Source organism: Pleurodeles waltl, unplaced genomic scaffold, assembly GCF_031143425.1.
Source record: "Pleurodeles waltl isolate 20211129_DDA unplaced genomic scaffold, aPleWal1.hap1.20221129 scaffold_135, whole genome shotgun sequence".
Lineage (NCBI taxonomy): Eukaryota > Metazoa > Chordata > Amphibia > Caudata > Salamandridae > Pleurodeles > Pleurodeles waltl.
Window position 1 is genome coordinate 441855 of NW_027149841.1, and position 25355 is coordinate 467209.

The following is a 25355-nucleotide window of genomic DNA, read 5'->3' on the forward strand; positions in this document are numbered from 1 at the left end:
ATATGGGGGACACTTAAGGGTTCACAGAGTAAGAGAATCTCCATAAATAGGTAAGGCTTCTGCATCTTCAAACCAGCACACCACATCTCTCTTTAAATGTGGTTGAAATGAAAAGTGTGCAGCAGCAGAGCCTCAGAAGACACCACTGTTGTAAGTCCTGTATTTGGTGACCCGTCCATCAAAGGGCAGCACCCTCACAGTGGAGTTCCCTACCCTTTGTAGGGCAGAGCGATGGTCATACCGTTTGTCTCCCTCATATTAACAGGTGAGACAGCGAATGTCCTACTGTGGGAAACTGCACAAGGATCAAACAAGCTCAAGGGACACCTCCTAGAACATCAATGACAATGGTGTATTTTTTTTTTCAAAAACGTACTTCTGCTTTGAGAGTTTTTTCTTACAAAACAATTTTTTTAGAGAACCCTCATCAAACAAGGCACCTGCTCTGCAAAATTCTGATTCTTCAGTAGAGCAGTTGCAGCTCTGGTTCCAATGGCTTTGCAGAGACCCTCAGCTGCATGGGTCAGATATCTAACATGGAACTGGAGATCAAACCACAGCTGCCCTGATGACATAGCGGGATGCCCACCATGCTGTAAAAGAGCCAGTTTGCAACTTTGTATTGTGTTTCACTCTTGTTTGAGATATGAGGCTCTTACGAAGAGTCATCTTGATTAGATTCTTTGACTTTACATCACCAAGTATTGAATGTTCAATGTCTTTCCATCTGCCTATCGGTAGTTCAGGCCATTGGCTCAGTCTTTCTTAATGCTTGATTCTCAAGATACTCACTATACACTCTGCTCGATCTTCCTCTGTGCACCTCCTCTGTGTCCAGGGACATAGCCCGTATTTGCAGCAGTTGATGTAACTTTTCTTAAGGATAGAGCAGGCCTGATTCTCTTCCTCTAATCAGACTTGAACACACAAAAGCTACTACTTTTCAGACCAAGCATGGCAGCTGCTTCACAAAGCTCAGGGCCTTCAGTTGGGCCTCTCTGAATTACTCACTGTTGTTTCTTTGTACTCTTTCTAGTTTTTTATTTTAAATATGAAGATCCCATCATAGATAGCCTTTAACAACTGCATCGATTTCTCTCTACCAAGAACTGTATGTGTATGGGCTTTTCATCTGCCTTTGTAAAATTGAGTTTACTAGCACTATCTTTCTTAATTTTCGATTCTTGTTAAAATCACAAAACTTTCTGTTTGATTGTCTTCAGCTGTCCCATCTGAGGGTTCTTGGCCATTAGGCAAGTTATTGCAGTGGTGGGCAGGTCTTCTCCGAAGTGCAATTAAGCCATGATTCTGTACCTGTACTCAGAATGAACATGTAAAAGTGCTCAGTTTTCACAAACAACTCAGTACCAGGATATGTCTCTAGTTCTATCTAATGTTTGTTACATTGGGCACAGGTCATGCTCCCACTGTTGGGATCCACTTTTCAGTCTCTCTTCATGCTTCATAAACCACATTAATTTCTGCCAGGTTTTTCATGAAATGCTGTTTTTATTACCAACCATGGAATCTAACATTTATAAGGGTTTTTTAACTTAGAAAATATGCTGCTTACTTTCTTTGAATTGGCCAGCTCACCTATCTTTGTGGACAGTTTTACTGTTCACATTGCACTTTGCTGGTACAAATGGACTTTAATATTTCCAATAATGCTACTCACAAAACATTTCAAAACAATACCTGAAAGACCACAACACATCTTTGGGGGTCTCATCACTTTACGCACACCACATAATTCTTGCATTGCTTTAACACACTCAGGAAAATTACTGAAAGCTATAGTATAATTAATCAGAGATGTAAAATGAATGAATGGCATCTCCTCACCTGTGTATTCAGAAATGGCAACCCTTTCCCCTCTCATAGGGTTGTCTGTCACCAGCACAGAGACCACAAAGGTGTACAAATTTCCTGGTATTAGGGCGTTGATGAGCAGAGACTCTGATTGCACCTCACTAGTATTTGATGGTTCCCCGATGACTTCTATCACATAAGAGCTCATGTTTCCTTCAGGACGTAGCCAGCTCAGGAATACAGATTGTGTGGTGACATTGGTGGCACTTAGATTCCTCACTACATCTGGCACTGCAATCAAATGACACAAAAGGTGGAATTAAACTTGTATAACTGAAAAAAGAAGCAATCATTATGACATGTTGAACAAACATTTATGGCAATTGTCATGGAAACGCAGGGCTATTACTTTAACAGGGGTTCTTCAAGTGTCCATCCACCAATGTGCAATTCAGGTTATTGGCTCTCTCTTTCTTAATTCTCGATTCTTAATATATATCCCTAAGATTCACTAGGCTAACCTTTGACTGGTGAGAGAGGTCATCTTGATGAGCTTCATTGACTTTACATCTCCAAGCACTGAATGTTCAATGTATTTCCATCTGCCTATCTGTAGTTGAGGCCATTGGCTCAGTCTTTCTCAATGCTTGATTCTCAAGATACTCAGTATACACTCTATTCACGCTTCTTCTGTGCACCTCCTTCATGTCAAAGCACATATGACTTATTTGCAGAAGTGACATAACCTTTCTTAAGGACAGAGAGAGCCTGATTCTCTTTCTCTAATCAGTGTTGCACACACAAAATGCTTTTACTTTTCAGATCAATGATGTCAGCTGCTACACAAAGTTCAGTTCCTTCAGTTGGGCCTCTCTCAATTACTCACTGTTGTTTTTTTGTACTGTGTCTAGTTTTTGATTTTAGATGTGAAGTTCCCATTATTGATAGCCTTTAACAACTGCATCGATTTCTCGCTTCCAATCACTGTATGTTTATTGGCTTTTCATCTGCCTTTGTAAAATTCAATTTACTAGCATTATCTTTCTTAATTTTTGATTCTTGTTAAAATCACAAAACATTCTGTTTGATTGCCTTCAGCTGTTCCATCTGAAGGTTATTGGCCACTAGGCTTCTTTTTGCAGTGGTGGGCAGGTCTTCTCTTTAGAGCAATTTAGCCATGATTCTGTACCTGTACTCAGAATGAACATGTAAAAGTGCTCAGTTTTCACAAACAACTCAGTACCCGGATATGTCTCCAGTTCTATCTAATGTTTCTCACCTTAGGCTCAGGTCATGCCCCCACTGTTGGGATCCACTTTTCAGTCTCTCTTCATGCTTCATAAACCACATTAATTTAATTCAGGTTTTTTCATGAAATGCTGTTTTATTAGCAACTATGGAATCCAACATTTGTAAGGGCTTTTTAACTTAGAAAATATGCCACTTGCTTTCTTTGAATTGGCCAGCTCACTTATCTTTGTGGACAGTTTTTTCTGCTCAGATTGCACTTTGGTGGTACAAATGTACTTTAACTTTTCTAATAATGAACTCACAAAATATTTCAAAAGAATACCAGAAAGACCACAACACGTCTTTGGGGGCTTCATCACTTTACGTACAGCACATCATTTTTGCATTCCTTTAACACATTCAGGGAAATTACTGAAAACTAAAGTATCATTAATCAGAGACGTAAAATGAATGAATCAAATCTCACCTGTGTATTCAGAAATGGCAACCTTTTCCCCTCTCATAGGGTTGTCTGTCACCAGCACAGAGACCACAAAGGTGTACAAATGTCCTGGTTTTAGGGCGTTGATGGGCAGAGACTCTGATTGCACCTCACTAGTATTTGATGGTTCTCCGATGACTTCTATCACATAAGAGCTCATGTTTCCTTCTGGACGTAGCCAGCTCAGGAATACAGATTGTGTGGTGACATTGGTGGCACTTAGATTCCTCACTACATCTGGCACTGCAATCAAATGACACAAAAGGTATAATTACACTTGTATAACTTAAAATGAAAGCAATCATTATGACATGTTGGCCAAAAATATATGGCAATTGTCATGTAAACACAGGGGTATTTCTTTAACAGGGGTTCTTCAAGTATCCATCTACTAAAGCAGATCAGGTTATTGGCCCTCTCTTTCCTAATTCTTGAGTCTTAACATATATCCCTAAGGAATCACTAGGCTAACTTCTGTCTGGTGAGAGAGGTCATCCAATTGAATAACGAGGTGTACAAAGGTGTGAGTAAACAGGCCCAAAGTGAACTGCCCAAGAACTGCCCCAGCATTTTGATTATGAGTGACAGGAAGTCATTACAAAGCTGGGAGTCCTTCAGTGATACCTGCAAAAAATATGGGGATACCACTATTTCTGTGCTTATTGGCCATATTACTTTTCACCTTTCGAACCTGCCCATTTCGAAATCAGGTAAAAGGTGCAGTCAAACAGCATTGAAAGAGTGGCAAGGCTCTAACAAATGTAGGGATTCAACTATACATGTGCTCTTTTTCAAATTTACACACTTTTCTTTTTTAGGGAGGGCCTTGGGAAGGTTATGAGACCTAAGTTGTTGTAGAGAGGATTCTGCCTCACTAGCCAACACATTATTTTGTAAGTCGGTGACACACACCTATGGTCTGACTCACAATTTAGACATTTTAAAAATATGTTTATGAACCACTTTTTTCATGTAAAATTTAATTATTCTAATGAGATCCATTCCTTCATTACTTTTTCTGAAAGTGGAGAATACCTATGTCACTTTTCCACTCAGTATATAGTAGGCATCTGCAGAATCTCCCATGATTTTCTTCTGCAAATTTACAGGACCATGATCGGTTGTCTAAACCTCAGACTCACTGGTAAGTTATGATGACAAATTGAAACACTTAAATCTCATCTTGACATTTGCTGTGTCCTGTCAATTTAAAAACAAAAAGTACTCAATACATAGTGCTGGGAGCACACAAAATCTTTATTGGTATATATTTCTCTCTTTAAAGAGAGCAGGAGAATCTTTCAATGTATCTCCAGGACAGGGGGGTCTCTTTTAATCACATTCAATACACCTGCAGTAGTTTGCATTTCAATATGCAAATTGAATGGAAAGAATATGGGGGACACTTTAGGGTTCACAGAGTAAGAGAATCTCCATAAATAGGTAAGGCTTCTGCACCTTCAAACCAGGACACCTCATCTATCTTTAAATGTGGTTGAAATGAAAAGTGTGCAGCAGCAGAGCCTCAGATGCCGCCACTGTTGTAAGTCCTGTATTTGATGAGCCGTCCATCAAAGAGCAGCATCCTCACAGTGGAGCTCCCTACCCTTTGTAGGGCAGAGCGATGGTCATACCGTTTGTCTCCCTCATATTAACAGGTGAGACAGGGAATGTCCTACTGTGGGAAACTGCACAAGGATCAAACAAGCTCAAGGGACACCTCCTAGAACATCAATGACAATGGTGTATTTTTTTTTTTTACAAAAACACACTTCTGCTTTGAGAGTTTTTTCTTACAAAACAATTTCTTTAGAGAACCCTCATCAAACAAGGCACCTGCTCTGCAAAACTCAGATTCTTCAGTAGAGCAGTTGTAGCTCTGGTTCCAATGGCTTTGCAGAGATCCTCAGCTGCATGGGTCAGATATCTAACATGGAACTGGAGATCAAACCACAGCTGCCCTGATGACATAGCGGGATGCCCACCATGCTGTAAAGAGCCAGTTTGCAACTTTGTATTGTGTCTCACTCTTGTTTGAGATATGAGGCTCTTACGAAGAGTCATCTTGATTAGATTCATTGACTTTACATCACCAAGTATTGAATGTTCAATGTCTTTCCATCTGCCTATCGGTAGTTCAGGCCATTGGCTCAGTCTTTCTTAATGCTTGATTCTCAAGATACTCACTATACACTCTGCTCGATCTTCCTCTGTGCACCTCCTCTGTGTCCAGGGACATAGCCCGTATTTGCAGCAGTTGATGTAACTTTTCTTAAGGACAGAGCAGGCCTGCTTCTCTTCCTCAAATCAGACTTGAACACACAAAAGCTATTACTTTTCAGATCAAGCATGGCAGCTGCTTCACAAAGCTCAGGGCCTTCAGTTGGGCCTCTCAAAATTACTCACTGTTGTTTCTTTGCACTCTTTCTAGTTTTTTATTTTAGATATGAAGATCCCATCATAGATAGCCTTTCACAACTTCATTGATTTCTCTCTACCAAGCACTGTATGTTTATTGGCTTTTCATCTGCCTTTGTAAAATTAAGTTTACTAGCACTATCTTTCTTAAATTTCGATTCTTGTTAAAATCACAAAACTTTCTGTTTGATTGTCTTCAGCTGTCCCATCTGAGGGTTCTTGGCCATTAGGCAAGTTATTGCAGTGGTGGGCAGGTCTTCTCCTAATTGCAATTTAGCCATGATTCTGTACCTGTACTCAGAATGAACATGTAAAAGTGCTCAGTTTTCACAAACAACTCAGTACCAGGATATGTCTCCAGTTCTATCTAATGTTTGTTACATTGGGCTCAGGTCATGCTCCCACTGTTGGGATCCACTTTTCAGTCTCTCTTCATGCTTCATAAACCACATTAATTTCTTCCAGGTTTTTCATGAAATGCTGTTTTTATTACCATATATGGAATCTAACATTTGTAAGGGCCTTTTTAACTTAGAAATTATGCCCTTAGTTTCTTTGAATTGGCCAGCCCACCTATCTTTGTGGACAGTTTTTCCTGCTCAGATTGCACTTTGGTGGTACAAATGTACTTTAACATTTGTAATAATGCTACTTACAAAACATTTCAAAGCAATACCAGAAAGACCACATCACGTCTTTGGGGGTCTCATCACTTTACGCACATCACATAATTCTTACATAGCTTTAACACATTCAGGGAAATTACTGAAAACTAAAGTATCATTAATCAGAGACGTAAAATGAATCAATGCCATCTCCTCACCTGTGTATTCAGAAATGGCAACCCTTTCCCCTCTCCTAGGGTTGTCTGCCACCAGGACAGACACCACAAAGGTGTACAAATATCCTGGTATTAGGGCGTTGATGGGCAGAGACTCTGATTGCACCTCACTAGTATTTGATGGTTCTCCGATGACTTCTATCACATAAGAGCTCATGTTTCCTTCTGGACGTAGCCAGCTCAGGAATACAGATTGTGTGGTGACATTGGTGGCACTTAGATTCCTCACTACATCTGGCACTGCATTCAAATGACACAAAATGTATAATTACACATGTATAACTGAAAATTAAAGCAATCATTATGACATGTTGGGCAAACATTTATAGCAATTGTCATGGAAACGCAGGGGTATTCCTTTAACATGGGTTCTTTAAGTTCCCATCAACCAATGTGCAGTTCAGGTTATTGGCTCTCTCTTTCCTAATTCTTGATTCTTAACATATATCCTTATGAATCACTAAGCTAACTTCTGTCTGGTGAGAGAGGCCATCCAATTAAATAACAAAGTGTACAAAGGTACGAGTAAACAGGTCCAAATTGAACTGCCCAGGAACTGCCCCAGCATTCTGATAATGAGTGACAGGAAGTCATTACAAGGCCGGGAGTCCTTCAGTGATGCCTGCAAGAAATATAGGGATACCACTATTTCTGTGCTGATTGGCCATATTACTTTTCACCTTTCGTAGATGCCCATTTCGAAATAAGGTAAAAGGTGCAGTCAAACAGCATTAAAAGAGTGGCAACGCTCTAGCAAATGTAGGGATTCAACTATATATTTGCTCTTATTCAAACTGACACACACTTTGTGGGAGGGCCTTGGGAAGGTTATGGGAACTAAGTTGTTGAAGAGAGGATTCTGCGTCACTGAGCCAACACATTATTTTGTAAGTCGGTGACGCACACCTATGGTCTGACTCACAAATTAGACATTTAAAAAATATGTTTATGAACCACTTTTTTCATGTAAAATTGAAACACTAAAATCTCATCTTGACATTTGCTGTGTCCTGCCAATTTAAAAACAAAATGTACTCAGTACATAGTGCTGGGAGCACACAGAATCTTTATTGGCATATATTTCTCTCTTTAAATAGAGCAGGAGAATCTCTCAGTGTATCTCCAGGACAGGGGGGTCTCTTTTAATCACATTCAATACACCTGCAGTAGTTTGCATTTCAGTATGCAAATTGAATAGAAAGAATATGGGGGACACTTAAGGGTTCACAGAGTAAGAGAATCTCCATAAATAGGTAAGGCTTCTGCACCTTCAAACCAGGACACCACATCTCTCTTTAAATGTGGTTGAAATGAAAAGTGTGTAGCAGCAGAGCCTCAGATGCCGCCACTGTTGTAAGTCCTGTATTTGGCGACCCGTCCATCAAAGGGCAGCAACCTCACACTGGAGCTCCCTACCCTTTGTAGGGCAGAGCAATGGTCATACCGTTTCTCTCCCTCATATTAACAGGTGAGACAGGGAATGTCCTACTGTGGGAAACTGCACAAGGATCAAACAAGTCCAGGGACACCTCCTAGAACATCAAAGACAATGGTGTATTTTTTTTTTACAAAAACGCACTTCTGCTTTGAGAGTTTTTTCTTACAAAACATATTTTTTTAGAGAACCCTCATCAAACAAGGCACCTGCTCTGCAAAATTCAGTTTCTTCAGTATAGCAGTTGTAGCTCTGGTTCCAATGGCTTTACAGAGATCCTCAGCTGCATGGGTCAGATATCTGCCATGGAACTGGAGATCAAAGCACAGCTGCCCTGATGACATAGCGGGATGCCCACCATGCTGTAAAAGAGCCAGTTTGCAACTTTGTATTGTGTCTCACTCTTGTTTGAGATATGAGGCTCTTACGAAGAGTCATCTTGATTAGATTCATTGACTTTACATCACCAAGTATTGAATGTTCAATGTCTTTCCATCTGCCTATCGGTAGTTCAGGCCATTGGCTCAGTCTTTCTTAATGCTTGATTCTCAAGATACTCACTATACACTCTGCTCGATCTTCCTCTGTGCACCTCCTCTGTGTCCAGGGACATAGCCCGTATTTGCAGCAGTTGATGTAACTTTTCTTAAGGACAGAGCGGGCCTGATTCTCTTCCTCTAATCAGACTTGAACACACAAAAGCTACTACTTTTCAGATCAAGCATGGCAGCTGCTTCACAAAGCTCAGGGCCTTCAGTTGGGCCTCTCTAAATTACTCACTGTTGTTTCTTTGTACTCTTTCTAGTTTTTTATTTTAGATGTGAAGATCCCATCATAGATAGCCTTTAACAACTTCATTGATTTCTCTCTACCAAGCACTGTATGTTTATTGGCTTTTCATCTGCCTTTGTAAAATTAAGTTTACTAGCACTATCTTTCTTAATTTTCGATTCTTGTTAAAATCACAAAACTTTCTGTTTGATTGTCTTCAGCTGTCCCATCTGAGGGTTCTTGGCCATTAGGCAAATTATTGCAGTGGTGGGCAGGTCTTCTCCTAATTGCAATTTAGCCATGATTCTGTACCTGTACTCAGAATGAACATGTAAAAGTGCTCAGTTTTCAGAAACAACTCAGTACCAGGATATGTCTCCAGTTCTATCTAATGTTTGTTACATTGGGCTCAGGTCATGCTCCCACTGTTGGGATCCACTTTTCAGTCTCTCTTCATGCTTCATAAACCACATGAATTTCTTCCAGGTTTTTGATGAAATGCTGTTTTTATTACCAAATATGGAATCTAGCATTTGTAAGTGTTTTTTTAACTTAGAAAATATGCCCTTACTTTCTTTGAATTGGCCAACTCACCTATCTTTGTGGACAGTTTTACTGCTCGCATTGCACTTTGGTGGTACAAATGTACTTTACCATTTGTAATAATGCTACTCACAAAACATTTCAAAACAATACCAGAAAGACCACATCATGTCTTTGGGGGTCTCATCACTTTACGTACATCACATAATTCTCACATATCTTTAACACACTCAGGAAAATTAATTGAAACTAAATTATCATTAATCAGAGAATTAAAATGAATGAATCCCATCTCCTCACCTGTGTATTCAGAAATGGCAACCCTTTCCCCTCTCCTAGGGTTGTCTGCCACCAGGACAGAGACCACAAAGGTGTATAAATTTCCTGGTTTCAGGGTGTTGATGGGCAGAGACTCTGATTGCACCTCACTAGTATTTGATGGTTCTCCGATGACTTCTATCACATAAGAGCTCATGTTTCCTTCAGGACGTAGCCAACTCAGGAATACAGATTGTGTGGTGACATTGGTGGCACTTAGATTCTTCACTACATCTGGCACTGCAATCAAATGACACAAAAGGTGTAATTAAACTTGTATAACTGAAAATGGAAGCAATCATTATGACATGTTGAACAAACATTTATGGCAATTGTCACGGAAACCCAGGGGTATTACTTTTAACAGGGGTTCTTCAAGTGTCCATCTACCAATGTGCAATTCAGGTAATTAGCTCTCTCTTTCTTAATTCTTGATTCTTAATAGATATCCCTAAGAATCACTAGGCTAACTTCTTTCTGGTGAGAGAGGTCGTCTTGATGAGCTTCATTGACTTTACATCTCCAAGCACTGAATGTTCAATGTATTTCCATCTGCCTATCTGTATTTCAGGCCATTGGTTCAGTCTTTCTTAATGCTTGATTCTCAAGATACTCAGTATACACTCTATACAATCGTCTTCTGTGCACCTCCTCCATGTCAAAGGACATATGGCTTATTTGCAGAAGTGACATAACGTTTCTTAAGGACAAAGAGGGCCTGATTCTCTTTCTCTAATCAGTGTTGCACACACAAAAGCTATTACTTTTCAGATCAATCATGTCAGCTGCTTCACAAAGTTCAGTTCCTTCAGTTGGGACTCTCTGAATTACTAACTCTTGTTTCTTTGTACTCTGTCTAGTTTTTCATTTTAGATGTGAAGATTCCATTATTGATAGCCTTTAACAAATACATCGATTTCTCGCTTCCAAACACTTTATCATTGTCTTTTCATCTGCCTTTGTGAAATTCAGGTTACTAGCTAATCTTTCTTAATTGTTTATTCTTGTTAAAATCACAAATCATTCTGTTTGATTGTCTTCAGCTGTCCCATCTGAGGATTCTTGGCCATTAGGCAAATTTTTGCAGTGGTGGGCAGGTCTTCTCTTGAGAGCAATGTGGTCATGATTCTGTACCTGTGCTCAGAATGAAAATGTAAAAGTGCTCAGTTTTCACGAACAACTCAGTACCAGGATATGTCTCCAGTTCTATCTAATATTTGTTACACTAGGATCAGATCATGCTTCCACTTTTGGGATCCAGTTTTCAGTCTCTCTTCATGCTTCATAAACCACATTAATTTCTTCCAGGTTTTTCATGAAATGTTGTTTTTCATTACCAACTATAGAATCTAACATTTGTAATAAGGTTGAGATTAACGGAAATGCGGTTAAAAGTAGATTCAGAGGAAGAGTTTGTCCACATTAAAAGGCTTAGCTAATAGGCTTCCAAGGTCTATCATTATAACCACATAGGTCAGAAGAATGAAAGATAGCAGTGCAACATGGTCATGCCTACTGCTTTGTAACACACTGAACGCTCACTTTAGGAAAAACTGATAACCTTTTTTTATTTTTTTCTGACCCTCCACTGTGCTGCAGGTCCTGATTGTGAATTGTGAACTGCAGTCAAATTTACATGCCTACACATTTGCAAGGGCATTTTTTCCTTAGAAAAAATGCCACTTACTTTCTTTGAATTGGTCAGTTTACCTATCTTTGTGGTCAGTTTTACTGCTCAAATTGCACTTGGGAGGTACAAATGTACTTCAACATTTCTAATAATGCTACTCACAAAACATTTCAAAACAATACCAGAAAGACCACATCACGTCTTTGGGCATCTCATCACTTTACGCATGTCACATAATTCTTGCATTGCTTTAACACACTCAGGATAATTACTGAAAACTAAAGTGTCATTAATCAGATAAATTAATGCTTCCCATCTCCTTATTTGTGTGTTCAGAAATAGCACATCTTTCCCCTCTCATAGGGTTGCCTGTCACCAGGACAGAGACCACATTGTGTACGAACATCCTGGTTTTAGGGCATTGATGATCACAAATTCTGACTGCACCACAATAGTCTTTGATGGCTTGTCCCTTGTTTCTACCACACAAGAGCTCATGTTTCCCACTGGAGGTAGCCGTGCTTCCCATGCCACTGGATTCAAGCTAGCCTGGCTGATGAGGGGTGAAACCCCGAAACCGGTCCCAGGATTCTTGTTTCCAGTCCAGGGAAGACCTGGTCTGGCAGATCGGGCTGGACTGTTTCCATCGGGAACAGGGTCAAGACTGATTTGCATATGGCTGGGTCCAAACTGGAATGGCATGGGCAGCAAAATAAACAATGGATTTAGGCCCAGATCTCTGTACTGGGGGTGAATGTTTGACATTGTTCAGCATTCAGTCCATCACTTGTTCTTTTTGCATTTGTCACCCTAAGTTGGAAGGGTATGCCCAGATGTGGGTCCTGTGCTTCCCATGCCACTGGATTCAATCTAGCCTGGCTGATGAGGGGTGAAACCCCGAAACCGGTCCCAGGATGCTTGTTTCCAGTCCAGAGAAGACCTGGCCTGGCAGTTCAGGCTGGACTGTTCCCATGGGGAACAAGGTCAAGACTGATTTGCATATGGCTGGGTCCAAACTGGAATGGCATGGGCAGCAAAAAAAATGATGGATTTAGGCCCAGATCTCTGTACTGGGGGTGAATGTTTGACATTGTTCAGCATTCCGTCCATCACTTGTTCTTTTTGCATTTGTTGCCCTAAGTGGGAAGGGTATGCCCGGACATGGGTCCCGTGTTTCTCATGCCACTGGATTCAAGCTAGCCTGGCTGATGAGGGGTGAAACCCTGAAACCGGTCCCAGGATTCTTGTTTCTAATCCAGGGAAGACCTGGCCCGGCAGATCGGGCTGGACTGTTTCCATGGGGAACAGGGTCAAGACTGATTTGCATATGGCTGGGTCCAAACTGGAATGGCATGGGCAGCAAAAAACTATGGATTTAGGCCCAGATCTCTGTACTGGGGGTGAATGTTTGACATTGTTCAGCATTCCGTCCATCACTTGTTCTTTTTGCATTTGTAGCCAGCTTAGGAATACAGACTGTGTGGTAACATTGGTGGCACTCAGGGCCTCATTTAGCAGGAAATTGCACAGCACAGTAAACAATATTGCTGCTCTGAGCTGCATCATTTCCACAACCCAGTGTGCACCGTAGTTACAAGCATACAGTTCATCGTTCATCGGAGCATTGCTAAAAATGACGCTCCGTGGCACAAGGGCCTCATAAATGAGGCCATTAGATTCTTCAATACGTCTGGCACTGAAATGAAAGGACACAAAAGGTTCAATTACACTTGCAAAACTGAGAATGGGAGCAATTACTGTGACAAGCTGCTCGAAGAATCATGTCACTTATCATGGAACTGCAAACGTATCCCTTTAACAAGGGTTCCTTACACCTCCAAGCACTGTATCTTAATGCCTTTCCATCTGCCAACATACAGTGCAGGGCATTGGCCCTGACTTTCTTAATTCTTGATTCTCACAACATCTCACTAAGTAATCACTAGGCTTACTTCTCTTTGGTGAGAGAAAAGTCAACCAAGGCGTTATCGATTATAATAGGGTATGGGTAGATAGGCCCATGCCTACCTGCCCAGGAGTTGATGGCACAATAAGCCTGGAATCCTCCAGTGATGAAAAGGAAGAAATATGGGGCCACCCCTAATTCTGTGCTGGTGTGCCATACTGCTTTTCAGCTTTCATGCCTGCCCATTTCAAAATGAGGTCAAAGTTGCAGCTAAACACTTTGGAAATAGTGGCATGGCCCTAGCAAATAAAGGGAATCACCCATATAATTGCTCGTATTGGCAGCTACACACATTCTTTATATTGTACAGCCTTGGGAAGACTAAGAAACCTTAGTTGTTGAAGAGAGTATTCTGCCTCCATCAGCCAAAAATTATTTTGTACGTCAGTATATGTACACTGATGGACCAGACACACAATATAGACATTTTAAATAAACCTTTATATACCATTTTGGTTTCATGCACATATTATTCTTCTAATGAGAATCATTCATTCCATTACTTCCTCTGAATGTGAACATTTATTTCACTTTTCAACTCATTATATGCAAGACATCTCTAGAATCTCCCATAATTTTATTCTACATGTAGGAAACTAGGTTATTAGTCATGCGGCTTGCACAAGTAATAGGTCCACAATCCTCCTTACTGGAAACTAAGCACCCCATTGTAGTTCTTGACTCTTTCAGAGTTGCAAAGCAGAGAAGTCCAAGGCTTCTCAGGGTATGTGGAGTGGGTTGGTAATCACCATTCACTGGCATGCAATAGTAACACTCAATAAATGATTTCCTAGTCTGTGCTTTTTCTTTATAAAAAGGAACAGGACATTTATTACAAACACACTTCTACATACTATGAGTAATTTATAAAGATGACCTTAGGCAGATGTAACATACGATAGATGACATCTCATATTCACCTTTGACCACCTAAAAGGGTCATGCAAAAATATCATTTAACTCTTTTGGCTTGGTCAAGGGTTCAAGAGTAGCAAACCACATATTAATGACATATTTGTGTGGTGTGTGTAAATACAATCATCAGTAATAATAATCACATAAAAATGCACTTATTTAATGTGAGTAAAACGTATACACTTTGAGCATATGCACTATCATCATTAATGCAACAATAATCCATTTAAAATGAGCAAAACATGTCTGTGTACTTTTTATAAACTTTCAAGCCATGAAAATGCAATAATAAAAACATGCCTGGATAGTCTCACATTTTGATCACATGACCTGCCACCATAGACTTAGCCCCTAGAAGGCCACAATAATTGCAACCATATGATCAGCCCATGGGGGCACAGCACTTCTAACTGCAGAGCCAAAGATTCAGGCTGGAGAGTGCTTTGAAACATTAGGAAAATTCCAGAGGAACCCTGGATTTGAGGAGCCAGCAAACATAGGGTGAGTAACTAAAAAAAAAACTTGCTAGGGGGAGTTGCAGCAATCCTGCAAACCCTGCCCTCATGCTTCTTGCAGTTCGTTGGTGGTGCCCCTGTAATGCAGGGGTCACCATGAGTAGCAAACTATGGGGGTCATTCTGACCCCGGCGGTAACAACCGCCAGGGCCAACGACCGCGGGAGCACCGCCAACAGGCTGGCAGTGCTCCCTTGGGCATTCTGACCGCGGCGGTACAGCCGCGGTCAGAAATGGAAAACCGGCGGTGTACCGCCAGTTTTCCGCTGCCCTGGGGAATCCTCCCGGAACAGGATGGCGGTAAGGGGTGTCGTGGGGCCCCTGGGGGCCCCTGCAGTGTCCATGCCAATGGCATGGGCACTGCAGGGGCCCCCGTAACAGGGCCCCACCAAGATTTTCAGTGTCTGCCATGCAGACACTGAAAATCGCGACGGTTGCAACTGCACCCGTCGCACCCTTCCCACTCCGCCGGCTCCATTCGGAGCCGGCTTCCTCGTGGGAAGGGGTTTCCCGCTGGGCTGGCGGGCAGCCTTCTGGCGGTCGCCTGCCAGCCCAGCGGGAAACTCAGAATGACCGCCGCGGTCATTTGACCGCGGTACGGTCTTCTGGCGGTTCCAGCCAGGCCGGTGGCTTCCGCCGCCGGCCAGGGTCAGAATGACCCCCTATGTCTAAATGGAAGCACCCAGCTGTGTTGAAGAGAGCTGCAACACTTTTCCTTTTGATTTTCTTGTGCACAAACTTGTGCGCACCTCTTGTTACTTCCTTTTTGTATCTTTTTGGGGGCGCCTGGTCCCACCTGGGCATCCCATATGCTCCAGACATTGGGGCAACCCAGGAAGCCCAACAATGGCTGCTCCACAGGCTCCTGCGTGGCAGTCTCTCTTCCTCGCTGCTGTGGGAGTCAGAAGCTCTTTTCTCCCCAGCTCACTTCATGCACAGAGGGAATGTGTGATGCGGTGGCTGCCTAGACATGGGCACAGGGAGTGGGGGCAGAGCTACCACTATTAGGAAGATACAATGGTGCTACCCGGTACTGTTGCACTGGCCCCTGGGTAGCAGGTGGGGGCCCCTGGGGTCAAAAGTAAAATCAGGGAGTATCCACGCACTGCTCCTCCCTCAAGGAATTAAATGAAAAAATCTTGCGCTGACTGTTGGGACTTGGCCCACCCTGGGGGTAATTCTCTAGCCACCAGGGGCAATTACAGCAGATATCCTCACCTTCTAAGTGATGTACTCTACAAAGAGCTAGTTCTCCTGGCTACCTCTGCCAGCCATTCTCCAGGTCTCTCTCTCTGGGCACACATGTCAAGGACTTCCCCCTAACTGGTCCTCTGGTAGTGTGAGAGGACAAGCCCAGCTGGACTTTGAGGGGAACCCAGTGGTTCTGTGGTCAACTGGGTCATTGGTGGGCATCAGGGGGTTCTTACTTCCAGCTGTCTATGGCGGCCCAGGGGCCAGAAGTAAAGTGCAGAAAACCACCAAGCAAGAGGAAGGGGAGTAGAAGGTTCCAGAAGCCAGGCATCCCTGGCCAATCTTAGGGTGCCATGTCACCTCTCCACCCTTGTCCCAACCCTTCTTCACAGCATGCTGGGAGAGTTCAAAATGAAGTCATTAGTCACATCTCCTGAGGAGACTTCAGCTCTGCCCCTTGCTGACATCACTGCCATGGTCTTTATCACTAGATTTTCAAAGGGGAACCCCCTCCTGTGTTAGCTCCAGAGGTCTGGGCTCCCTCTTTTGTTCAGTGGGCTTGGGCAGGCCCATCCCTGGTACAAAATGACAGGTGAATGATTGATGCAGATCATTCTGCCCCACCCCTTTCCTCCTCAGGAGCTCCTCAGGACCTAATTGTTCCCTTAGTGTGGGAAGACTTTGGTTCCTGCTGCTTGAGAGTAATATAATTAACTGGGCGTAGCAGGATGACAAAAGGCCTGGGCTCTGATCCTGAGCTGAGCCATAGATAAATGACAATTTGTGATGACCTATGATTTGTACAGCTGTCTTTGTGCAGAAATTGCAGGATTGAGTTTCTCACACTGGTTACACCCCAATTTGACATGTCACTGGTCTCTGTGTGCCAAAGGGAAGCGAAACACCACTCTAAAGCAGCTTTCTCCCTAAATAATAAATTGTGACTAAAGACAAAACAGTAAATCACACTGACTTTCTCTATTAGTATACACTAGCATAATAAGGCCTACCCCAGGTCCATATCTAATCCTGCAGAGTTCCCTCTGCCAGAGGGTCCCTGTGCGCAATTATCAGGCTGTGAAAGACAGTAGTGTCACATGTTGGAACCCATACACATGTGCACGTGTATACACGCATGTGTATACATGTTCACGTTAACCACCTAAGTGTCCCTTATGCTTGCTGCATTGCAGTGCCTTAACTTAAAAGACAGACACTGGCAGTAAACATTTGTAGTCCATTTGCCATGTGATTACCATGGTTGAGACACATATAGGGAGCCTCACCCAAAGTGAAAAGTAAAAAAAACAGGTGATCCAAAAACCCTAAAAATCTAAGCTTCCTGAATGGGTGGAACCCAATTGAAACACTGCAAATTTACAGGATCATGATAATTTCCACAAGCCTCAGACTTCCCAGGTCAGGTATAGTAACCAATTGAATAACTCAACTCTCATAGTGACGTTTGTGGTATCCTACCAATCTACAAATAAAACATGGGCAAGACTTCATGATCAAAGTATATAGAATCCGTATTGGCATATTTTTCTCTCTTTCAAAAATCAATGTTTCCCAGGGCAGGAAGGTTTCGGTTAATCCCATTCAATACCATCCAGTAATTTATATGGGTATGCATAACTTGCATAATTCTATGTAGCGTAATCATGCTGAATTACCCAGGAATTATATTAATTCTGTTTATAGCGCTGTTTTTAGGCACAAGAATTACCCCTTTGAGTCCAAAATGAAAGCAAGGATGCATTTTGTGCTAAGAAATCATGCTAAATGCAACAGAATACAAATAGTGAGTATGGGCAGCCACTGTGCATGCTAAATGTGCTTTTGTGGTAGAATTTTCCTCCAACTTACTCCAGATATTTAGCAAAATGGATGCGCTGATGCATTTTGCACTAAGGAACAGCACAAAAAGCAGCAGAACACAAATAGCAAAGCGACCAGCCACTAGTGCTCACTAAGGGCATCATTTCGAGGCTGGCCGGTGGCGATCAGGACCTCTGCTGCTGTGATGGTCCGACCGCCACATTAAGCCCCTGGCGGTCAGACCACCAGGGTACCACCGGCTCCACAGGGATCTGTGATCCCGACAGACTGACGGTAGTGGAGATCTCAATCAGACACAGTGTGCTGCATGCAGCGCCACCGTGCTGATTACGACCTTGTTCTCTGCCAGATTTTACCACCATGTAAAGGCTGGTGAAGAACAGGTGCAGACGGGCACAAGGGGGCCCCTGCACTTCCCATGCACTTGGCATGGGCAGTGCAGGGGTCCCTCTGCCCAGCATCCTCGCAATTTCACTGTCTGCACAGGAGCTGGGGCCTCCTGCGGAGACAGCATTTCTGCTGGCTCGATTTCGAGCCCAAGACACTGCTGTTGCCAGTTTCCTGCTAGGTTGACGGGTAGAAACCTCGGTTTCTGCCCGTCAGCCTACCGGGAAACTCATGATGGGTCCAGAGGGGAGGTAGACAGTGTGGCAGCAACCACCCCATCGGAAGTTCAGCGGATGGGAAGGCCTGTCCGATGAACTACTAATCAGGACCTAAATGTGCTCTTGGGGTAGAATTTCCCCCAACTTACTTCATACATTTATCACTATTTCTTTTGTGCAAAATGCACTGTTGTGCCCAGACTTGAGGCAAGGATGCATTTTGTGCTAAGAAACTTCACTAAATGTACAGCACACAAATATTGAGTGGTAGCGGCCACTCGCACTTGCTAAATGTGTACTTGCTGTAATATTTTCCCTGCAAATTAGCCTTAATTATGCGAGGTGGAGTAATCACATAATTATAGGTAATTTTGTGTCAATGAGTAACTCAGAATTACCAAACTCACTGTATTTACTCAAGCATAACTGAAGTACCACCCAGGCTTTGTAATTTGCATTGGGATATGCTGATGAAATAGAAATACTTTGGGAGACACATTTGGCAGACAGAAGTGCCCCATTGCGTCTGCACCTCCAAACTGGGATACCCCAGCTCTATTCAAAGGTGGTGAAAAGTGAAAGTATACAACAGCAGAGTCTCATATGTTTCCAGTGTTGTAAGTCTTGTATTTAGTGGCCCATCCACCAAAAGGTCACAGTGGAGCTCCCTACTCTTTGTAGTGCAGAGTGACAGTCACACATTTTGCCTCCCTCAAATTAACTTATGAGGCAGGGAATGTCCCAGGTAGGGAAACAATGGATAAACAAGCTTGGTGGAAACCTTCCAGTACAGCAAGAAGAATGCTGCATTTTTTCTAAAAAGAACTTCTGCTTTGGTATTTGTTCTCAGAAAACAAAAAATGCTCAGAGATCTCACTCCCATCTAAACCATTTAAATGGAAGACAATTTTTACAAAATCATTACAATAGTTACAATGCAATAAATGTTGTAAAGTAATTAAATAAATTAAAGTAAATACATACAACTTAGATAAATGCTCCAAAATTAAACATAACATAATGTAAAATAAAAACTAACAAACTATACTCACATCATTTAAAAAGAAATAAAATCTAAAATTGAAAATTAATAAAATAAAAAAAAATCACTCTTACTGATAATAGAAATATTATAAAAAATACAAACGAATCACTTCAAAGTTGAGATTTAATTTTTTCAATAAATACATTGGGCCTGATTAAAACTTTGGCGGAGTGGGGTAATCCGTCCCAAATGTGACGGATATACCGCCCGCCGTATTACGAGTCCATTATATCCTATGGAACTCGTAATGCGGTGGGCGGATATCCGTCACAGTTGTAATCAGGCCCATAGTTTTTAAAAATGCAAAAAATAATGTTTTTAAATGAAATTGAATTCAGAAGTGAGAAAATATCTACAAAGAATTACACATCTACATAAAATGTAGTATATTTTAAATTACTTAAATGTACAAATGATTGTAAATGTTAAACATTATTTAGTAACTTAGTTTAAATTATTTTTTTAAATTAAAAAATTATCAAACACAAAAATAGAAATTTTCAGTATTAAATCTTCAATTTCAAAATTTAACATTTATAAAACAAACATTTAAATACAATACTTAAACCTAAAACATTAATTACAATATAAATGAAAAATATAATTTAATGAATTTAATGAAAATATCGTCAAAAATGACATTATAGACAACAATATTTTAGTAAACAATATATTTTACAAAGATATTACAACATGACTAGAAACTATGGGGGTCATTATGACCCCGGAGTTGAGTGGTAATGTAGCGGCAGTATTGTCAACAGGCTGGCGCTACATACTGCCACATTATGATAATTTTCCACTCAGACCGCCATGGCGGTAGCAGCCGCCGGGCCGGAGATTTCAATCTCCTGCCTGGTGGCCTCTATAGTACCAGCGGCGGCATTTTGAGCCAGCCTACCTCCATGGTTTACGTGGAGTTAGCAACGCCATGAATACCATGGTGGCAGGCACTACCAGTGACAGGGAATTCCTTCCCTGTCACTGGTAGGAGGCTCACCCCCGAAACACTCCCAGATGCCCACCACTCCTCCTCCATCCACATCCAATCCCACACCCCCATACACGCACACACCCGCAGACACGCACCACGCATACACCCACTCACTCTGGCATACACGAATTCATACACGCATACATCCTGTCAGGCTCACACACACACATTCACACTGACATGCAGACAAGCACTCACATTTCCATTCTTACCCACATTCACACACATGCATTCTCCCACGCAAACAACACCCTCCTCCCCTGTCGAAAGCCAAACTTACCTTCATCCAGGTGGTCTTCCATCAGGGAACAGGACAGGGTGCTGCTACCGCCAGCAGAACACCGCCAGGCGGTATCACAGGTCATGATACGGCTGGCGGCAGTCTACTGGCATGGCGGTGCTGGTGGTAGCAGCACCACCTTACCACCATCCAGTATGGCCACGGCTGGATTTCTGCCTTTCTTGTGGCGGAAGTCCAGCTGTGGTCATATCTGGTGGACGGATGCTAGCTGTGGTAATGGCCTTTTGATGGCCGTCACCGTGGTGGTAGGCAGCTTATACCGCCAATGTCATAATGTGGGCCTATATTCTTTCGTTCATTACTTACGCCCATTATATTTTTGGCGGGACAATATTTTTGTAGCAACATTTTTGTATTACAATAATATTTTGTTAGTATTCTTTGCAAACACCACATGCTGTACTTGCTAAGTACATTTTTCCATAGAGGAGGCAGAGAAGGACTGGCAGGCTGTCCTCAGAAAAGTAAGAACAAATTGTAAGAGAATTGTAAGCCAATATTTATTGGCTTTTCCAAAGCTTGTACAAACTGACCTACTACACTTTGCATCAAGACACATGCAGGTATAAAAACCTTGAAGTACGTTTCTTATTCAAGAAAATCAATTCTCAGACAGCTGTCATGTGTCACACTGCACACATACCCATACCATGCCACGTGCAAGTGATGGCATGTACACATTTATGTTGTGCTCTGTGCATACATGCATGATGATGCATGCACGCACGTGTTATGACGTATCTACAGTGTTGTTTTTTGTTTTTTAATTTACTGTTCTAAGATCGAGGATGCCAGTTTTGCTTCAGTAAATTAAATGAATAAAGAATTAAATGCACACAAAGTCATATTTTATGAAAAAAGTGGCTGACAGCAAGTTGCAGCTACTTACCTCTGCCAAATAAATAAATTAATTAATAAATAAGTAAGCAAAATAATAACTAAAAAATGAATTGGACATGACTGGAACACTGTGAGACTAAAATGCTCCTGTGAAAGACAAGCACAAACACAAAAGTCAAGCTATTGAATAAATAAGGGAAAACTGATATAGACAAAAAAGGTACACAGTCATAAGCACAGGTCTTGACCAAAGCCTGCTCTATGCATTTTGGAAACAATAGTTCTTTCCAACAGGTAGCCAAAACCTGAAAAAATGAAAAACAAGATTGTCCTTGGAAGGCAAAGTGATTCCGTAAACACAAAACCATGCGCTGTTCTGCCAAGATGGAGAAAGAAACTCAAATTAAGTGACTGACTGAAGGGTGATCTACTAAAAGTAAGTTTTGGGCCTCATTAGGAGTTCAGCGGATGGGAAGGCCCGTCCGACAAACGTCTGAGTGTGAGGTTGCCACCACAATGGCTACCTCCCTGCCAGACCCATTAAGACTTTCCAGCTAAGCTGAGTGGCGGAAACCAAGGTTTCCACCACTCAGCTTAGCGGGAAAGTTGCGGCAGGATTGTCTCCAGCTCATAATCAAGCCGGCGACAATGCTGCACCTGTTCTCCACCAGCCTTTTCATGGTGGTGAGACCTCCATGAAAAGGCTGGCGGAGGACCAGGTCGTATTCAGCAGGGCGGTACCGGATGCAGCTCCTCCCTGGCTGATGCCGACCTGCACCCACCATCAACCCATCGGAAGCACTGATCTTGGGGGAGACAGAGGCCGCCAGGCTGTTTAGGGGCGATGGGATCACCACAGCAGCGGCGGTGTTGACCCCCACCTCGAGGCTGGTAGTCTCAAGACCATCAGCCTCGTAAAGAGGCCCTTTGTTCTACAGCTGATCAGTTCTTCCTATTGTGTGCAAACACAGAACTTTTCTAGGTGCACCACAAGCAATGGCAAGGACAGAAATATCTGGATTCAACTGCTAAAAAAACATGTGGAAACATTATTCACTATGTTGAAACAAGATTTATTAGTTTTGTTAATAAAAAAAGTAGCAAGGATTACTTTCTGAAAATAATGGATAAGGGACAGCATTTTACAAACTGAGGGTCATGACCAAGCTGGTTTTTGGTGAGCCACAAAATTCCAAGCAACATTATTAAAGATGCCTTTTAAGTCAACATTTAATTTTTGTCACATTTTCTGCTTCAAAGACTGAAGGCCTCATTATGATCCTGGTGGTCACCAGACCGCCAGAGTCATGGTTGGGGTAGGACCACCTCCAAAGCTGCGGTCCAACTGCAACATTGCGTCCGTGGTGCGGACTGGCAGCATTGCCACATTTTGGCCACCAGACGGCCTGGCGGTGCCGGCAGTCCCAATCCACCAGGGCAGTGCTGCAAGCAGTGCTGCCCTAGGGATCATGACCCCTGTTTCCGCCGGCATTACCAGGAGGGCCCCTGCACTGCCCATGCACTTGGTTTTGCAGACAGTGATTTGCGCAACGGGTGTTGGTGCACCCGACGCACAACAGCATTGCCGCCGGCTCTTTTATGAGCCGGCGTCAATCTTATGCATTTCCTGCTGAGCCAGTTCTTACCACTGGCCAAGCGGGAAACACATAATTCGTCCAGCAGGAAGGTGACCTCCTGTTCAGTGGGAATTTGGCGGGCGGCCTTTTCTGCCCGCCAAACTCCTAATGAAGGCCTGAGTATAAAAGTACATTTTTCCCTCACTTTGTTTTCAGAGAAATAAAAGTGAAGTGAATTATGTGATAATCTTGCTGGGATACAGGAGGGGTGAAAAGATAGGCAAGTCAGAATGTCGTTTTTTATAGCACACAGCGAATGTTAAATTATTGTAAATGAACGGTATACATTCAGCAGTTAGGAAAGAAGACATAAAGCAATTTTTTTGCAATTCTGAAGAGTGACGCAACAACCTTTGCAAAGTTCATGTTCCACTTTCTTAGCACACAGAGGAAACTGTAAGGTAACAATGTAGTGCTTTACAAGAACTACGAAATAATTTATCCCAAACTTTAAATAATTTTGGTTCACTCACCTGTAAAAGCAGGTATAGTTGTGGCTTCTCCCAGGCGTACACCATCTTGTGCAAAGACCTGGATAGTGTAGTAGTTCCCAGGCATCAGGCCTGTAATATTGACGTAGTCTGTAGTGAGCTGCTTGTTCACTGCAGGGAAACCAAGAACCTTCACAATATAGGAACTGGGGCCTCCATCTGGTGTAGACCAATCAATAACAAATGATGTGGTAGATAATTCGCTTAAAGTTAGGTTTCTGACAAGGCCAGGGTCTGAAAAAAAACACAGAAGTGTCTCACTGAACATATCTAAAACGTAAAGGTGGCAAGAACACTATTCAGACTTTCAATGCAGACAGGATACTATGGGCCTGGTTACAAGTTTGGTGGCCGGAAAACCTGACCGCCAGACTCGTGGTGAGGAAACGGCCTTGGAAAGGCGGTCTTCCCACCGGCTCCATTATGAGTTATCCACTGGGCTGAGCAGCGGAAACCAAGGTTCCCGCTGGTCAGCCCAGTGTAAAACGTGCAGCGGCATCGGACTAGGCTCAACATGGAGCCGTGTCTAATGCCGTCCCACAGGGGCACCCCAGCACCCTCAGAATGCGCACTGTCTGCACAGCAGACAGTGCGCATTCTGACGGTGCTAGGGAGGGGGGCACCTGCACTGCCCACGACAATGTCGTGACAATGTTCTGCATAGTATTTGCTTGTCTTCTCTAGAAGGACCCACATGCTCTTTTTTTCACACAAGATTCTGATCTAATTGAGTTTACTAATGATCCCGATAGATGTCGGTCCCTGGCCCACTCTCTGCTTCAGGGACCCAAGTGGTGAAAGCAGCCAATAAGATCCAAAGTCCTGACACTGGAGGAAGAACAAGAAGACAGGGTTAGTTATTTCAGCATTGGCAGTAACATGACTCCTGATTGGTCATGATCATAATAACAAGCAAGTTATCTGGCAATGGCTGTGCAGCTGCAGTGATAACATTAGCCTTAAAAACACTGGAATGACAACAATCTTAGACACTTGTGCAGTCATGTGTTTGTCTGGAAAATGCATTGCATTGACAACAGCTCTCGTAACATTTTATTATGCCCTGGCATATATCTGAGTCTGAACATTTGAGTTTGGCATTTGGAATACCTTTCCTGTTTCTTCACTGTTAATCTTCCTGTATTAATGTTGTTTTCTTTGCTGATCTACTCCCACACTCAAGTGAACACTACATCTGTTTCCAGATTTTGGAGACGAAATCATGTTCTCTTTGTTACATCTTAGGTAGATCCTTTGTTACCTATAATTGTATGGTAATCTGTACATCCTTTGGCGAGTATCTTAGTTAACATTTTCATATATGTTTGAGAACATATTTTGGAACATTTTTGGTACTAATCTTGGTACATACGTTGATGCATCCTTTCCTACATATCTAAGACAAACTTTACTACACCTTTTAGTACATACCTTGGTTAAGTTTTGTGACACATCTTTTACTACATATATAGGTACTCCTTTGGCTAGATACTTTAGAACATCTTCTAGCACAT

The 25355-nt window shown here is 42.4% G+C and overlaps 1 protein-coding gene across 3 annotated transcripts in view; it reads right to left on the bottom strand.

Moving 5' to 3' along the window:
• Positions 1-24282, bottom strand: part of LOC138273992 (tenascin-X-like) — a 193138-nt gene extending 168856 nt beyond the window's left edge. For all 3 annotated transcript variants that reach the window (XM_069218927.1, XM_069218926.1, XM_069218925.1), the window contains exons 1-5: positions 23824-24282; positions 9853-10110; positions 6786-7043; positions 3530-3787; positions 1846-2103 (exon numbers count right to left, since the gene is read on the bottom strand). In XM_069218927.1, the coding sequence (XP_069075028.1) occupies positions 1846-2103; positions 3530-3787; positions 6786-7043; positions 9853-10110; positions 23824-24109 (1318 nt within the window). In that variant the 5' untranslated portion in view covers positions 24110-24282. The remainder of the gene's footprint in view (positions 1-1845; positions 2104-3529; positions 3788-6785; positions 7044-9852; positions 10111-23823) is intronic.
• Positions 24283-25355: the final 1073 nt, after the last annotated feature.